Source organism: Epinephelus lanceolatus, chromosome 13 (assembly GCF_041903045.1).
Source record: "Epinephelus lanceolatus isolate andai-2023 chromosome 13, ASM4190304v1, whole genome shotgun sequence".
NCBI lineage: Eukaryota > Metazoa > Chordata > Actinopteri > Perciformes > Serranidae > Epinephelus > Epinephelus lanceolatus.
The window spans coordinates 28,166,863-28,185,175 of record NC_135746.1 but is presented as its reverse complement, the minus strand read 5'-3'; the positions used below and the strand labels follow the sequence as shown (position 1 = coordinate 28,185,175).

At 40.2% G+C, this 18,313-nt stretch overlaps 2 protein-coding genes across 3 annotated transcripts in view; one reads left to right on the top strand and one right to left on the bottom strand.

The window, feature by feature from the left end:
* The window catches only part of ttc13 (tetratricopeptide repeat domain 13), a 31,776-nt gene extending 21,873 nt beyond the window's left edge, over positions 1-9,903 (bottom strand). The window contains exons 1-6 of one of the 2 annotated variants that reach the window (XM_033648925.2): positions 9,677-9,903; positions 8,023-8,117; positions 4,994-5,069; positions 4,810-4,880; positions 4,570-4,635; positions 2,726-2,818 (exon numbers count right to left, since the gene is read on the bottom strand). In XM_033648925.2, the coding sequence (XP_033504816.1) occupies positions 2,726-2,818; positions 4,570-4,635; positions 4,810-4,880; positions 4,994-5,069; positions 8,023-8,117; positions 9,677-9,845 (570 nt within the window). In that variant the 5' untranslated portion in view covers positions 9,846-9,903. The remainder of the gene's footprint in view (positions 1-2,725; positions 2,819-4,569; positions 4,636-4,809; positions 4,881-4,993; positions 5,070-8,022; positions 8,118-9,676) is intronic. The other variant, XM_033648924.2, reaches the window with a different exon arrangement.
* A 1,076-nt stretch (positions 9,904-10,979) lies between these two features.
* On the top strand, positions 10,980-17,821 carry arv1 (ARV1 fatty acid homeostasis modulator). Its single transcript, XM_033649115.2, has 5 exons — positions 10,980-11,122; positions 11,300-11,419; positions 11,839-11,992; positions 13,674-13,898; positions 14,641-17,821. The coding sequence occupies exons 1-5, from the start codon at positions 10,985-10,987 to the stop codon at positions 14,766-14,768; spliced, it is 765 nt and encodes a 254-aa protein (XP_033505006.2). The 5' UTR covers positions 10,980-10,984; the 3' UTR covers positions 14,769-17,821.
* Positions 17,822-18,313: the final 492 nt, after the last annotated feature.

Genomic DNA, 18,313 nt, shown 5'->3' with positions numbered 1-18,313 from the left:
GTTCTTCTTATTATTTTATTTGCTACAACACTGCTTTTCCTGCCACTTAGAAAAATGATCAATGATCAAATCAGCTGAAAATAAGTTTTGTTTTTGTGTTTTCTTTTAGAAATTCAGACTGATGCACATCAAAAGAAACCAGAAAAAGGTGTAAACATGTTGCATGTGATCCTCTATTTCTGGGTCATTTTTTGCCGTGCAGGATTTCCTCTTACAGAGGTTGACTGTTGTTCTGCAGGAAAAGGTGGGGTGAACACTTTCAGAGTAAGTGTAAACATTATTGTTTTAAAAAATAACAGATAGCATCTTAAAGAATGAGACTGATTTGGCCTTTGGGTTGCACAATGTTGTTAAATTGTTCTAATGTGTGTTCTTAATGAGACTAATAAAAATGTGATGACACTAAATAATAACTGACATTCAGTCTAAGTCAGGATGAAGACAGGGTTGTGTACTTACGTGCGGTGTTGGACTGTAATTCCACTACATTTGGTGGTAACCTGACATGTAAGTTACTTTTTTAAATAAATAATGCAATTACAGTTACTGAAATGTAAATGGGCTCGTTATTTGTTACTTTTGTCTTGATCATCGCAGACAAACGCAGCTTATTCCCCAGATATTTACCTGGTTATGATCTAACGTCAACCATGATAACGTGCTGGTCAGGTGAGTGGCATTCAGCCCCTCTTGTCTTCCGTGTGTGTGTGTGTGTTTGAGGGACAGAGGTCGGGAAAGAGAAGGTGGAAGGTGGACTATTGCATACAATGTTTCTTTAAGTTATAAATAAGTTAGCGTTACTCAGGATGCCACTGGACTAGGGCTGGGGATCATTTATAAACATCAAGCTACCAGTACCCTTAAAGCTATATTGATACCAATAGAATACTTCATTCATTAATTTTTTCCCCCTATGTCATTCAATACCATCATGTGGATGAAAGTACTAACTGTGTGTAAAATGTCACCACACTTTCGAACGTCTTGGTGGCATCTTGGCACGTTGACCTGCTAACCCCATCAAACACATTGTGCTCATCTTCACCACACGACAGACTGCATGGGTTGAAGCTGCTGTGGTAGTGGGCCAATCACATGCACCATTAAATCAAAGAACACTTGTGGAGATTATCTCAGAGCACAATCAGAAACATAGACATTTTTGCTGGTTCTGTGTGCAAAAAGGATCAAATGCAGGTATCGTTTGACTGGAGAAGTCTCCATACAACTTGGTACTGGGTCATTTCTCATGACCCAGTATGCGTCACACGACTTTACAGAGGCATAATAAATGCCGTGAGTCAATCAATAAGACAGTCAGCATTAGACTGTCACTGCACACAATGACCGACACTTCAGGCAATGTAAGCTTTCTGTCCTGAAAATACGGACATTATTTTTCCCTCCTTGAGATCAAGGACAAATTAAGGCTATAGAAGTGTTGTCTCTGTGCAAGATTTTCTTACTGTTGAGGTTAATATAATATTAATATTTACAATATAAAGGATAATCTCTGTGTGTTTATGCTTTTGGAAATAACTTTTATCACTTATTTCATTATGCCTATTGTGATAAGAAACTTGTCTGAGAAATACTTATTTCATTTTACTCTGCCAAGAGCATTAAAAATTGACTTGTGTTGCTTGATTTGGAGGCCAGTGGCAGCTACAATAAATACACCTATCAAAACATATCTATTGTGTTTTATTGTTCAGCTACTTACTTTACATCATAATGATAATGGGTACAATCATAAATAAAACTTGACAGTCGTCTCGTCTCACAATGCTGCATGGCAACACTAAAATAATATACTGTGATTTATAGAAAACTAAAGCAGATATTTAAGTTACTTTCCTGAGTAATGTATTACTTTTAAACGCTGTAATTGGTCAAGTAATTCAATTATTTTTGAGAGAAGTATCTGTAACTTAATACCAATTTTCAGTAACTTGCCCAACACTGCTTATGTGTGACTTGCAAGTCAGACTGATTAAACCGGAGAGGTATTAAAGTGGCGTACGGCTCACAAAGAGGAAACGGCACATTAAAAAAAAAACACTCAGAGTGAAACCTTGTTACAAACTGGCAGCGTGATTCTCCTAACACTCAGTATAAGCTCATGTGACTTCAGGATCGCTTGTGTGTCTGAAGATTACTGGCTGAACACAACTACACAGTGTACGTTACTTGACAACTGTATTTATACTTCATAACAATGTGTATTTTTCTGTACACTCTTTATAGTGTCTTCTGCTCCTGGGCACATGGTTAAATTAACACTGATACATTTCACAGCTTATTGAGTTTCTCCAATTTTAAGCTACACTGATATGCCATATTGCAATTGAACATCTCATACACCGCCTTCGACTGTGTCTGCCTCCTTCTGCTCTTCTTTCACGTCTGTATGCAATCTAGGAATATGTTTAATAATAACATGCTGTGTTTCCTTCTTTTTAGCCACACTACAGCTGACTGCAGCAGAAATAAGCTGTGCAAATCGCATCGCATCAATAAGCTAGTGATGCTTCGCTGATCAGACTAGCATCAAAATGTAATCAGCTAAATTATTTTTGTTATTGCCAATGGGTGCAGTGTCTAAGTATTTGAAATCTCCTCTAAAAACCTACTTTTTCATACTTCTGAAAGAGCTTCAGAGGTCAAACCATACAAACGAGTTACTCCCTCTTTTCACCACTCTCTATCCAGGATCGGGCCTCACCTCTGCTCTCTGCTCGTAGACCTCTGGCCAGTTAGGCTCCAGGGTGATGACTCTGTTGAGCTCATACAACGCCAAGTCAGCATTCTTTATGTCCTGGCATGGACACACAGGAAGGGGAGGCAGTTACATTTTGTTGACATAAACCTTAATATACAGTGAACAAAACTGGAAGCAGAGCCACACACACACACACAAAACTGCTGTCCAGAGTTTTTCCTGCAGGGCACACTCTCATAACCGCAGAGTCCTGGCAGATTTAATTTGCATTCATTGAATGACACACTGAGTCATTCTGTGTTCACCTGAAACTGCTGCTGTCACCAAAAATCCAGGACGCCTCTTACTTTTGAGACAAACAAAATTGAAAGCATCCAAAAAATGCATAGAGACAACAACTCCCTGTGCTGCCAAACACCAGTGTGTGCTATTGTTTTAAATTAAATTTAGGGAACAATTTGGCACAAAACTAAACGTGAAATAGCAATATACCAATTAAACTAAGATGCAAATAAAGGAAGTTGGTCACTGGGGAAAACACAGAGAGCATTTTGTGACTTATAATGTAAAGTATGAGTCATCTGCAGTGAATAATCTGCAGACCTTGACTCCAGCTACTGCACAGTTCTGAATGGTGAGTGTTTCTCATATCATAAATATTTGAGCAGCAACATTTCTCCCAAGCTTTTTATTTTGCAAAGAAACCCTTCATATCTTAATGTAAGCAATAATGATAACTTAAAGGAAAACTTCACCCCCTAAATGACCATTTGTATATCAATTGGGCACCTGTGTTAGATTAAAGCTGTGAAGAAAACTTCGTTTTTCTCACGTCTTCACAGCGAACGAGGAATCCAAAAAATGGCGAATACTGTTTAAAGGGTGTCCGCGTTTAACAACAGCAAAACTATCTCAAAACATCCGTTTAGAAGCTCTCAAACAACTTGTGCAGTATTATCCAAGCCTTTATCCATGACAATTTAATGACCAGGGTCCGACAACAACACAGCTGTGCTCCATCGACTCTAATGCAAAGATTTCCCTGTTCCACAACCAAGATCAAACCCTGAAAAGTGTAGGGTTAGCTAGCTAGCTACTGAAGACATAGCCTACTGAATGTATACACATGTTGCTTTTGCTTTTTAATGATTATAGCAGTGAATAAAGACCAACCCTGCTGTACAGGAACCAGTGAAGGGAAGCAGGGAGACTTTGCTGATATTCAACCAGCTGTGTGTCATCACAGTGTGCACAGATGAACATTGTTTGACTTCCCCTGGAGATCCCTGCCCGTCCAGTGGCAGAGGTCCAGGTGCTGGCAGCAGCACGGGGGTGAAGCCAAACCCTGTTCATCTGCACACACTGCGATGCCACACAGCTGGTTCAATATCAGCAAAGTTCCCCTTTATATTCATTGTCTTCTGTGGCGATCAGCAGTGATGTGGTGGTTCACTTTTACACTGTGATCTGTAGCCTATAGTTCGGCTTTAGCTTCTAACTATCTTTGTCTTTTTAACCTGTTGTTGCTGCTGAGTCAGTTTGACATCCTGGATATATCCTTCAAACACAGACTGTAGACCCCTCTGTCTGCTTCTCTCTGGAATCACTCTTTCATTTGTCCAAAAATTTGATGATATTTCTTCAGGGAGTGCAGTTAGTTACAGTGTGGGCTCCGTGCTTACTCCAACAGCTTGTCGGTCCATCACAAAGGGGCGGGGCTTAGCAAAGGGTCAATTCCCAAACAGAGGGAAATAAAAGAAAATAAACACAGAATAAAAATATAAAGAAGGAAACTGGTGTGTAATTAAGGCCAAACAGAGCAGCTGTATTCCACGTCTATCACTCACCTGTAGACTTTTCTTTCCATAAGCTATCCCTCTCCCATAGATGGCGCTGACCAGCTCTGGGTCGCCCTTTAATCAAAGACATAACCCGTCAGGAAAATATTTTTGGCTTCAACACAAAGAAAAGAAGTTGTGTTTTGATTCTAGGTTGAAGAGATGTAGCAGGTGACAATATATCAAAGTGCTTGAATACTAAAACACGTATTAAGAGTGAATTATCTGCTACTCCAGCTGCAAACACACCTGTAATAAGAGTGAGAAGTGCTTGATGGCTTCATCATAAAGGCCGTTGCCTATCAGAACGTAGCCTATAGCTGCAACGACAGAACAAATGGTGGTGAATAACTGTGAAAATGTCTCGGAAAAATCATGTCAATCTGTCTAGCATAATAAAGTTTTTAATATTTAGAACAACATGCAAACTTACCAAGTTCTTCGTTTGTGTTGTGGTTATCTACAGGGAAAGGGATTTTTTTCTGCTCTATAAACAACTTGGCCTGGTTCTGTGAGAGATGGAAACAAGACAAGGTCAACAACACATATAGGTTAAAAAAAACAAACAACCCACACACATCAAGAGACGGATTTGACACGCAAAGCTTGTAAAAAAAAAAAAAAAAAAAAAAGAACAAAGGTTTCCTGTGTGAAGGCAGTTACAAAAACACAGAATAACACTGTGAGTCTCAAAGGTGGAAAAGTTAAAAACACTTTTTTACATAAGAAAAGCAAATTAAATTCATTCATAAAGCTGAAAAAAGTAAATTAAAACCTTTATCAAGAACATTTTTGGCAAGTTAAAAGGGATTTCTAATTTAGCTTTCCAGCATCTCTCAAGGTTACACTGAGAAATTAATCCCCTGAGAACAGAGAATACAATCCTTTCAAATGTCAAGGACGTTCACCACTGCAAAGCCACTTCTTGTGTAGCAATAAATATTCTGTGTGTCGCATCAATGGGCTGTATTTCTCTCTCCTTCTCAATGTGTCACATTGTGTTTACCGTGTAATCCCGAATGGAGAAAGGCAGCGTGACAAGCACCATTACGGGATGCAAATTTGACAGCATGCAAATGTTGCTGTGGCAGCATTCTGGGCTTCCAAAACAGCAACAAGACAACTGACAAGACAAATGCTTGCTACATTCATATCATCGGATTGCCTCGCATAACAAGGAACAGAAGCAGCATCGTCGAAATGACAAACTCAGTCGCTGCTGGCGTGTGGTCAAAAGGTGGAGGTCTGTTTCTCTCGTCTCTACCCTCCAAGGCAGATATTTTCTTGTACGCTCAGATGTGTGTATTCCAGTTTTTCTTACACTTGTCAGGCTGTAGTGGTCTGAATTTGAAACACAAGCTCAGAGTCTTCACCCTGATGACCTCCAGAGCCTCTCACCTTGCAGCAGTGATGCAAATGTGTAGTCAGGGTGTGGTCAGTACACTCTGACATCTTTAACCCTTTTCACACAGTGATCCTGCGACAGGGCCGCAAACAAAGACCTTTCATTACTCAAGCTTTTCCTTTTTATACAGAACAAAAGGACGCCAGCATAACATTGGTCCAGTGTGTGATTTTAGACAGCATGACTCCATTACAGAGGCAAAACAGGCGTGACTAGTTTGACATGAAAAGCCTAGTTCCCATTACAAGATTTTCATCCCGATTTTGACGTCGCAGAGGATCTTGAGAGCCACCTTGGGTCGGAGGTGAGTCGGCAGATCGTCTGCCACGACAAGTCCTCATGTGCGAACAGGCCTACGAGCAAGTCGCCCCCTCGTCTGCGACTGGGACTGGATATCTGGCATGCTAGAAAACTGGAGAAGTCTGACACGAATGACAAAGAGCATCAGCCAATAGCCCTTTTTAGATAGGAATTGTGCAAATTTGCAGGAAAGCCCAATCAGTCTTTTTTCAGCATTGGCAGTATAAAAACAAAATCAGGGAGTGTGGCAAAATGCCACCTACCTACTTTTGTTTATACAGAATGCACCTTTTTTGGGGCAATGGGGGCCACAAAACGTGTAGCTCAGCGTGTGACGTAAACAGTGACGTGGGAAGGAAGCCGCGGCTGGTCAGACCTTCGGGAGCTCTGTGCTTTCTCTCATAAGTTGGCCCGTTCTTCACCGTCCCCGTCATTTGACAGTTAATGGCCTCTCCGTTTGTGAGGACAAGGAGGGGGCGCAATCCCTTGTCTCCCCAGTTGCTCATCTTTACAGTGTCTGTCAGGTTTGCGTTTCCCTCTTGCTACTAGCTGCTCGCTAATTCCTGCTATCAGCTGTTTCCTGTTTATCCACCACCAGTGGGTCGCATGTGCGGCATCATCAACAGCTCCTCCCACAAGTCTTCAACAGCCCCTCCCGTTGCGGAAGGCCGCCTCGGTCTGTTTAAACCAAATGGGTTCCGCCAATATGTCTGCCCTACGAGGTGGAAAATTGGGCACCTCAGATCAACTCGCCAATCCGGCTCTGTGTGTCTAAACACTCGCAGCTTGCCGGCAAAACGGCCCAACATTTGTGGAAAATCTGGCAGTGTAAAAGGGGCTAATAACAATGACATAACATGGCAATAACACTCATTTACAGTCCCTGTTATATGGCAGTTGATCTCATCCTCTGCTCAAAGGGTAAGGAGCCCCCGGACCTCATTGTCTCCCCGATTGGAAGACATTTTCAGTTGTTGTTTTTTCTTTGAGTTAGCTGCTAACTGCTATTAGCCACTTTTAAACATGTCATCACAATGTCACACTTGTCCCATCCTGCCAGCTATCCCTTTTACACAGTCGTCGAGTAAACGTTTTTACTACCTCTGCTGCCGGCTTAAAGGCGAGACAACGCTGTCCCCACATTGCCTGATTGTACCTTTTATTTAGAACAGTGAGGCGAAATAACAGCGGAACATTCCCGCCTTAAACAGGCAGTTTAAAGAGGCTACTGTTGGATGTTATATGTGCAACAGACTTAAAACTCTCAAGAAGAAGAGGTCGTTGATTCTTTTTAGCTTGGTACGAAATCAATATGCTTATTTATCTTTTTAATAAACACGCAGTAAGTCTCTTGCTGTTTTTCTGTAAGTTATTTTATGTTTTTCAGTATCAAAGAGACTCTGTGAGTCATAACTGTCACTCATTTTGGCTCAAAATGTCAAACCACAAATCAAGGCATGTGTATCTTACTAAAACATGACCACAGTGTGATGTTTCACCGATAAATTAATCATGAAAAAGCAACAGCAGAAAGATAATGCAGGGTTTTTCAATTGATTCACAACATGCCACGCAGATATTTAGCACATAGCGCCGTGTTGTGCTGTTTTAGAAAAACAAGAAAGCTGCTAAGACTCGACTAGAGACCACAACTTTTTTTCCTAAAGGAAACAGTTACAGACCGTGGCTGTTCTCGATCTGATAAGTGTGTGGCTGTGTGTGTGTGTGTGTGTGTGTGTGTAAGTGTGAGGTCTCACCAGGATCTTCTCTGCGTTAAGTGAGAAGACTGACTCGCAGGGCGGGTTGCTTCCCTCCTCACAGTCTGGGTCCTCCAACTGTAAAATTGAGGACTCTGAAAAGACAAATATTCTGAGCATTTATTATAAGCACAATGGTTAATATCTATGTGACCATTATGCATATGTGAATACATTTCTCATTTAAAATTTTCACAGATTCCCATCCTGCTAAGTCTTTCAAGTTACATTTAAACCGCCCTATATGTCCAAGAAGAAATGCCCGAGATGTGAAGCAGAGCTGACACCACTCATGGCATGTCAGCAATGTTGTTTGAGGGACTCCACCTAGTTCTGCGCTAACAATAGCTAATTGATTTGATTCAAATGCTGTTGGACTCTTTGTCCTGGCCCTGTCCAGTGCTTTCATTACAGTGTTTGAGCATTTAAAAAGCATTTTGATCATCCTATAGAGCAGTGGTTCCCAAGTGGTGGGTCACGAGTCCATGCTGAAATGACCTCAAGTGACTCACAACGTGTCAAGTTTGTATAAAACACACTTGATTTTGAAGTACAGTGAATTTCTGGCACAGATTTTAAAAGCGTATTGCTTAAATTCATAATTTTGGTTAGTATTTCTCATGTTTTTGTCAGTTAACTGCAAAGAATGTGCATTTTACTTAAATAAAGCTTGGGCTAAAACATGCAAGAATCCTGCTATGGTGCTTTTAAAATATTTCACAATACTCTCAGAATATCTCGTCATTTCAGGACACGTGCATTTAGTCAAGCAGCAGAGTGTCAGCTTGTATGACCAGTTCACCTGCCACTACTATTAGTCCTCCACCACTGAAACACCATGCCACCTCCCTGTACGACCAGTCCCCGCTGTGTCAGGAGGTGAAGCCTCAGACTTCCCCCTGACACACTTGAATAAACAAATTCACCCTGGACTGCAGTACAACTTTTGAGTTTAATTTGCATTTAATTTGGAGCTATGTGCACTGTCCACCTCACATATGTATATAGAAATACAGTCAAATTCTCCTATTTTTAATTTAAGTTACTGTCTGCAAGTGTTGTATAGCTTTTTGCTCATTATTGTACATTTTGTTGCCCTATAATTGTCTTTTTTGCTCTAAGCTGCTGTAACAGTAAAATGTCCTATCCATCCATACCCAGTGGGGACAGTGTGTCCCAAGAGCTGAGGTTTGAAATAAAAGCTTTACAGCTGGGTGCATCCGTTGTAAGCAGAATTTAACAGAAGCTAACTACCATCACAAAAACATTTTAGTTTTGCTCAGTTAAATAAGCAATTTTGCTGTGGCGCAAGTTAAAAACAAAATTCCGTATATTTTGAATGGAGTTTGGTGTTAGTCTCGTGAGGTAAGCTACAACATGCAGTTTGTAAGAGAGTTTTTCGTTAAGTTTGGTTCCTGTTATGTCCACATCAGTACACTCTCACTCCCGGGCTGCTCCTCTCCTTCATTTACCTTTGGTTTTAAATCTCATTTACCCTCCGCGGCAGTAAAGAACCACAGCTTATCTCAGTTACCTCCTCCGGGCTGTCACTGCTTGTTGTTATTAGCTTAACGTTAGCTCGCGAGCGGTTCAACAGTGACAGTTGAACCGGGGAGGACGTGGCAAAGTAACAGAGAAAGAGAGAGACTTTTACCGCAGTCAGCCGCGTACTCTTCCCACTCGGACAGCGAGCTGCATCCCTGCTTGTGGAGCTCATTGTTGAACAAAGTCAGAGTGGAGAAATACTCGGAGGAGAAGATTGCCCGACACAGGTAGAGCAGTGAGAGCACTACCACAACAACAGCCCGGCTGGCAGGGGCCATGTTGTGCTACATGTGTGACGCCAGAGAGCGGAAGCTGCTGCAGTTCAACGAACACGCCCCCCTCACGCGCGAGTCTCTGGGAGGCGAAGAAGAAGAAGAAGACGAGTAAGAGCGCCGCAGCCAGAGAAGACCGATTGAACTACATTTCCCAAAACACTATAACACGCGGTCAAAACAAATTAAAAAGTGTTTCCGTTGTAACTTTCAAATTAAAAAACTGATTTACACAACTTTCAGCTTTACTACAACGACTAATAAAAATAACATTAATAATTATAATAGCCATTCCTGTTATGTAGCAACATTTCTCCCAAAAATTGAGTGTTCTTCATATTTTCTTTAAAATGTATCTTTTTTTAAAAAAAAAAAAAACAGATGATAGATTAAGGTCTTCTTTGTCACATAAGTTAAAGACATAACAATACACATTAGTCTTGTCTTTTTTTTTTTTTAATTTGGCTTCACTGAGCTTTTTTAAGGGAGTGCTGGTGGGGAGTTGAGGAGAAAAAGGATGCAAGGATGGGGGGGGGGGGGGGGGGGCGGATAAATAGATAATAAAGTCTCTTAAAACTAATCCCACCTTTATAAATAAATAATGTCGATAATAATGATTATATAATAAAGTCAAGGTGAGTGTCTCCCTATCATTATTATTATTATTATTATTATTATTATTAAATAATGGCGATTATGTTTTCCTGGGAGTTAAGCACGTTACTACTCTTACTCGAAGCAATAAAAAAGGGAACAAAAAAGAAGAATCTTTTTATTTATTTATTCATTTTTACAAATGTGATGAGGTCGAAATGTTGCTGCATGACAGGTAGAATTAATCAGATACGTTGGCTAATAACATGAAACAGATCACTGTGCTCTGTATCAATAATCTTAATTTGCAAAGTAATCTGTCACCAACGCTTTTAAAATAGTATATAGAGTAAAAGTGCAAGATTTTTTCTCTGAGATGTGGTGGAGAAGGAGTATAAAGTAGCCTACAAAGGAATTATTCAAGTAAATCACAAGCACATTAAACCTGTACTACAGTACAGGGCTTGACGTACTTAGTTGCATTAATCTGCACTTTTATTTTGAAGGCGCAGCTGTATGGAACCTTTTCACTTCCGCGATCATTGAGTCAGATGTTAGCTGAGAGTTGTTGTGAGCAGTTCACAAGGCGAATAATGGGGAAAGATGAATTTAGGTGTGTTGAATGTAACGAAAAAGCAACGGAGTTACACCGGGATTACAGTAACGGCATCCTGAAGATAACCATATGTGTGAGTTTACTGCTGACAGCTTGTATTAGAGTTGTTTGGTTTACTGTTTAGGATGAAGATGCTAGCTAACATGTAACAGCTAATGTAGAGATGTTATTACTTTTTCTAAAACTAACACCGTATGTGTGTGTGTGTGTGTGTGTGTGTGTGTGTGTGTGTGTGTGTGTGTGTGTCCAGGAGTCGTGCCAGAAGCCGGTGGACAAGTATATTGAATATGACCCAGTTATCATCCTGATTGATGCCATTCTGTGTAAGACGCAGGCGTTCAGACACATTCTGTTCAACACAAGCTTGAATGTAAGTAACATCAATCATGTTAACCCCCTTTCACATGTGCACAATATTAAATCATTCTAAAATGGGTATTGTGTTATTATAACAGGCCTTGTGGTGGACACATAAGTTGTCAGAGTGACATGATGCTCCACTTAATATGTCACAGGATTAAACAGATTGCTTCCTTAATGCATGGTGTTGCTTATACAGATGCTGTCATTGGTATGTGTGTTAAGCAGTGGTGAAATGTGACTAAGTAGATTGCCTCAAGTACAAGTACAAGGTACTTGTACCTAACTTGAGTATTTCCATTCTATGCCACTTAATACTTATACTCCACTATGTAAACAAATTGTAAAGGATCTCCATACATCTTCCACCACTTGTGTTCGAGTATACTTCATGTGTGTGTTTGTACATTTTCTTTTCTGCTTCTCCAGATCCACTGGAAGTTGTGTGTGTTCTGCCTGCTGTGTGAGGCTTACCTCAGGTGGTCTCTGCTCCACGGCTCCGAGCAGAGCAGTGACCCCGCTGACATCATCAGGTACACCAAGGAATGGGAGTTCTACCGCATGTTTGGATTGGCTGCCCTCGGTAAGATGATAGAACCAGAGCTCCTTAATACATCTGTTATAATGTTACTATTTTTATCACTGCTATATTGTATTCTAGAGTGTTAACATGGAGCACTAGAGCCATCTATCTACTGCGAACACATAGATGGTCACAGTCAGTGTTTTAATTCAACATTCAAGTATATTTACTCAAGTACTGTACTTAAGTACAACTTGCAAGTATTTGTATTTTACGTGAGTATTTCTATTTTATGCTACCATAGACTTCTGCTCCACTGCAATTTGAAAGCCAGTATTGTACTTAAACTCCACTACAATTATTTAGTAAACTGAAGTTACTTTGCAGATTCATATTAATAACACAAAATATAAATCAGCTGATAAATTAAGATGTATTATTATGGATGAAGCAACCCATCAGGATATAAAGTAATTAAAATACGCTCCACCTTTACAGATTGCAACATTCGTGATGTACACATTAATGCATTCCTAATTACTATCCTGTGATATAATACATATTATTCTGAAGTGTCTCATTCTGCATAATGAGTACTTTTACTTTTGGTACTTTATGGATATTTATTGCTAATACTTACGTACTTATAGTTAAATAAGATTTTTAATGCAGGACTTTTACTCATAATAAAGTATTTTACAGTGCAGTATTGCTGCTTTTACTCAAGTTAAAGATCTGAATACTTCTTCCACCCCTGCAAGCAGGTTTTCACATACATGTTGTGGTGCATAATGCTCAAAAAAGCCAAAAGTCATAAATATTGAATATAAATTTACAATGAAAAAATATAAATATTCTAAAATGAATACAATAGAAGTTAAAGTCTGGTTCAGGTTATATGTTTTGAGTTTTGAATGAGAAACTTTGACTTGTAGCCTAGTATTTTTATACTAAGGTATTACTGTTTCTACTCAAGTAAAAGATGTGAGTATTTCTCCACCTCTAGCTACAGTGTTAATTTTCTCATCGTTTAACAAGGAAGTTGACTAGCCCATCAAAACGATCATGTATTCCTTTAATGTAACAGGTGTTTTAAAACAATTTCATGTTAAAGGGTAGTCTTTCATACATTTTTGTTCGCCTTGCTTGATTGTCAGTCGGAATTACAAACTCATTTCACTTAATAAATTGGAATTTATTTTTATTGCTGAACAAATGTGGGAATGCAGGCAGCAGTTCAGAGATCTGGAACCAGACTATATTTACCTTGGAGTAGGGCTTCGATTAATGACTAATCTAGTTTTCAGAGCCCAAAATGTTGTCTTTAAATAACTTGTTTTGGCCAACCAACAGTCCAAGTCTAAGATATTTTATTTACAATTATATAAAACAGAGAAAAGCAGCAAATCCTCATCATTTGAGAGGCTGGAACCAGAGAATGGTTGAGATTTTTGCTTCATAAATGACTTGATTGATTTAAAAATTGTTGTTGATTAGTTTTATATCAATCAACTCATCATTTCAGTGCTACTCTGGAGTCAAACACACTAGGGGATAAAGAATAGAAATGACAGACCTCCTAAATGTTGCTCTTATTGGTAATTCAGGGCTAACATTGATACAGGCTGAATCTTGCTGATATTTATTCATACAGGAGGCTACAGTTTCATCAGTATGTAACACCTTTTGTGTTAAAAATACATCTCTCTGTGTCTGACATGTCTGTCCGTTGGTGGTGTAGAGCTGTCAGCGTTCTGCTGCGGTGTGCTGTGGTTCCTCTGGGTGGTGGTGGGTCGCCTGCAGGGTGGGACCCTGGAGCCCAGCCTGCTTCTCAGAGCCCTGCTGCTGTCCTGCTACGGCAAAGTCCTCCTCATCCCCGCCGTCATCTGGGAGTACGACTATTCTCCGCTCTGTCTGGGCCTCATCAAGATGTTTGTGCTCACCTCAAACTCACAGGCTATCAGAGGTAGGAGAACAAATCTGTTTTAAGGGCATTTTCTCACTTACCTTTATCACAAGCAGATGCCAAAAATATATTCATCAGGACGCTTTCTAATGCACCTCAATCCTGAGAGAATTACTGTATTTGAAGAATTACTTTGTCCCAGGGTTGACCCGTATACCTTGTGAGACACATCAGAGAAGTATTGGTATTCTTCAAACAACATTTTAAAGCACCAGCAAGTGGCAACTAACTCTCTCTGTGTTTGAAACAAATCCTCCGTGCTCCTGGAGCTCCTCACCACATAAACCTGCAGACATGCACAACAAATACATTACATAACAGAGAGGTTCTACCCCACATTTCTTCAGCAGCAGCAGCAGCAGCTCTGTAAACATAAATCTGCTTATTATATTTGGCAGCTCGCCTGTGAGCCGCAAACAATGAGATTTTGTGAAGTGATTTATGGTCTGCTGCTTTGATGAGGAGTTTCTATACGTCATATCCATAAAGAACAAATGACAGTGACTATATTGCTGCTTGTTTATACTGCACATACCAGTTGGCTGGAAGATGCTCGGTGATAAGTTAAAAACTGAACTTCTCACGAGATACGTTCCGACTGTTTTAGGTTTTCAAATTCTCTGCATGACTCCAGATTTTTCAGACGTGCTTTTACTAACATGAAATCAAAAACTGTCCATGGAAAAATTGTGTGTAATCCTTATGTTCTCATCCTCCTCCCTCCCCTGCGTCTCTTCCCCAGTGATCCTCAACAGCAGCAGACGTCTGTCGCTGATGGCCGTGTGTTTCGGCCTGCTGTCAGAGACCTGCGTGGCTCAGGCCTGTAAAAAGCTCCCGTGGAGCATCCAGGACATGCTGACATTTGAGTGAATGACACAAATGTCCGTTATCTCAGGGATGAACAAGTGATCGTGGAACCTGTGCCAAAGAGAGACAGTTTTTAATGAGCCCTCTACAAATGGTGTCGGAGAAGAAAAAGAATGTTTTGAAGTGTTCCTGCTGCTCAGAGCCGGAGACAGAGAGCAGCAGAAGAGACTTTATCATTATTTTCTTGTACTCGGTAGAGAAAAAGATTCATCTTCATTTTTGAGGGACGTCGAGGACGTGGCTGTGGACCTTCTCTTGTTTTTCCTTTTGTTTTCAAAGACAACGAGCTCAGGATTCCTGTGAGATTTTACTTGATTTAATTGCTTCATTAGGACAGACCCTCCTCTCGGTAGGTCTGTCCTAATTGCTTCATTAGGACAGACCTACCGAGAGGACCTACAGCATGGGAACATCCCTGGATCTAACCTGTGCCTTTCATACACTAGAAGACTTTGAAAAGACTTTTAAAAGACTAAAGTCTGATACCCTCTAGGGTCACTATTTGCAGGACTACAACTAGATTTCCTGTCCTGTTCCGGGTGGAAAATACTACACCAAACTCCCTTTAAAAAAATATGACAAAATAACAATTTCTTTCATGTCCGCAAAAACACATAATTCTAAAAACACAAGATAAAAGGCATCATATCCTCCTGAGACCCTGTGTCCTCATATGAGAACATCACATTTTGGCTTTACTTGATCTTATACTTGATTCTACTTAACTTAGACCTGTTGTCCTCATTCGTGGACGCTCTTTGTGCCATCTAGTGGCAGTAAGAGCACATTACACCAATCTATGTAAAAACAAGATGGCAGCCATCTCTGCCAAGTCAGGCTGCAGCTGATCCCGACACAAAAGAAGACATGGTCCAAAACCTGATCACATTTTATGGTTGAAACTTGTTTATTTATGATTAAAAATGTTTGTAGTTTGATATTTCAACAAATGTGACCAATTTTAGCAACAGTAACAAGCTAAGACGCTGTTAATTAGGAAGGACTTGTTTGAGGACACTGGGACTTGCTTATCGTTGACATTGTTTAGTTTTTTATACTTACCAGGTCCTATTGATCCCAAATAGCTAGGAGGAATTAAAAAATGCATACCAAACAAAAGTTCAGGTCTCGGGAGGATATGTCAACAGTATTCTTGTCAATTCAGCATCAATATAGTCTATGAAAAAAAACTGTATTTGGGTAAAACTTAACATTTTGGACTACAAGCGGGATTAAAGACAGACACTCCACAACTCCACTGCTTACTCCTCGTTTTTTTACAGTCTAAGAGAACCAAGACTTGTTTACGTTCTTGGGCTTCTGCCGAGTACCCTCCATGTGTACTGTCTATATGGTTTGCTGTTTGGTGCCGGAGAGAGCACAGCTATTGGTTGTGGACAATGGTCACTTCATTGAACTTTAGTATTTGCATGAGCCAAGACTAAAAACTTCACATAACATTAACCATGTTTGATTTCATCGTAACATTAAGACAAAGAAAGACTGACTTAAGACAGCTTGGACTGCGTTTTGTGACCACCTCACACCGAATGATCGAGATAACAGAAGCTTACACCAACTCGACGGTTTCGCAGGGCCTCACTGTGAGATTGACACAAACACAAACCCTGAGGTCGTAATTTGACAATAACTACTTCTCTGTTTGGACAGGACCCAGACAACAGGCTTCACATTCTTTGGCTCGCTGGTGAAATGCTTATCTTAACTCACACAAACACAGAAACACACACAGGGTAAGCTGTGGGAGTGAAATAGGGATAAGTGGGTAAATGAAGCAGACAGAATTGACTTTCACCACTATTTATTGCAATGCAATATAGATGTTAAAGTTTCGGGTCAGCAGGAGTAGATTTTTGCTCTCAGAGTAACCACTATTTTGTTTTTGGACTTCAACTATGAATTGAATGTTTTTAATGGGATGTTGAGTCTATAGAATTTCAGAAAAGGGTGAAAACTCTCTTCTTGAGAAGTCGGAACCAGAAAATATTTGACATTTTTGCTCAGTAATTGACTTAAAATGATTATTTGATGATCAAAACTGTTGGTTTCAGCTCAAGACTTTGACAGTTCTCATGACGAAGCGATCATGAATCACCAAAATGAATTCTACTGTATGTTTCTCTCCCAATGCAAATGAAAGCAGGGTTAGACATTGATTTGTTGAAGAATGTTCAAAGAATGTTGAGTGAAATCCTTTATCACCACACATCTGATTCACAGTAATCATTATGCCACATGTGGGTAAACTTCACAAACCCACCTCTCACTCCCTGGAATGTGTGTGTCTGTAAACAGAGCAACTTTCAATCAGTAAATCAAGCAGACTGTTAGTCTGTGGAATGAGGGGAATTTATCCACTGCACTTACCTACAGTATGGAGGGGGAAGCTGAGTTAGCCTCGACCCTCGGGAGACTTTGCAGGAGTCGTGTCGTTGTTATGAACTGCTGAGAAGTTGGACATGTGATAAGAGGCGAGGCTGAATTCTTTCTGAACAAAACCATCTGCTGAGAGAGGACTCGCCCCACCAGATCTGATGATACTCTCTTAGAGATGGCGGATAATGTGATGGATATTTAACGCTGTTGGGGCTTTAGTTTCAAAACTACACCTTGGTACATTGTCAAATGACCTGAAGCTACCATTTGAATCACAGAGAAATATCTTTCTCACTGGACCTCCTGAATATTTGTCTTTGCACATGTTAAAAATTAAGATTCCTATCAGAGAAAATGTCCAAAGTACTCTGAGATATTTATAGCAAATCTTAACTTTTCATCTATCATAACACCTCTGTCCTTTCTGCATTTGTTACAAGTGAAATCATGTCGCAATACCTGTGTCTTTCTGTCACAGACGAGCCCTGACGTTTGGCAGGTACTTATGTTTCTGTGATTGATTATGTCAAATGAACTTGCAGAGCGAGTTCGCCACGATCTGCAAGAAACACACTGTATGTAAATGTTGCAGTATGTGCTCTCTGAGCTGTCATATAGAAGTATGACAAGGGAAAATAAAGTATTTGTATTTAAACAAAGGATTTGTATGTGTTTTGTGCATCTTTGTACGTGTGTGTGTGTGCTGCATCTGCACATGGATACATGTTATTACAGGCCTGTGAATAGTTGAGGAGACAGCGCACGGGTGAAGAATGTTTTCGTAGTTGTCTTCACCCCTGGGTGGATCTGTGCTCTAGTGTCTGTAGGGAGCAACACGGTCTTGATCACTTTAAGCTTTTAACACAGGAACACGTCACTCGGTCAGAGATTAACTGGTGTTTTTGGGGATCTTTCGCAGAATCATGGCCGAAAAGGCTGAAAAAAATTGGTCCAGTTTGGAGCTCAGTTGCTCCACCATTAAAAAACAGTTAAATTAGGGCTTGTGTGCACAGACAGCAACGTTTTTATTTGTCTTGTCTTCTCTAATCATACATTTGTTCACCTGATGCACACAAGTGGAATCAACACTTGTTCTGTCTGTATAACTTGTTGACACTGTGTTTGATTCTCCAGGTCAAAGTCTCTGTTTG

Excerpts from the sequence above, each read along its gene's own strand:
- arv1 (XM_033649115.2), top strand. The coding sequence starts at position 10,985 with ATGTTAGCTGAGAGTTGTTGTGAGCAGTTCACAAGGCGAATAATGGGG. Across the intron at positions 11,123-11,299 it reads TCCTGAAGATAACCATATGT|GAGTCGTGCCAGAAGCCGGT; the intron begins GTGAGTTTACTG and ends GTGTGTGTCCAG. Across the intron at positions 13,899-14,640 it reads AAACTCACAGGCTATCAGAG|TGATCCTCAACAGCAGCAGA; the intron begins GTAGGAGAACAA and ends TCTCTTCCCCAG.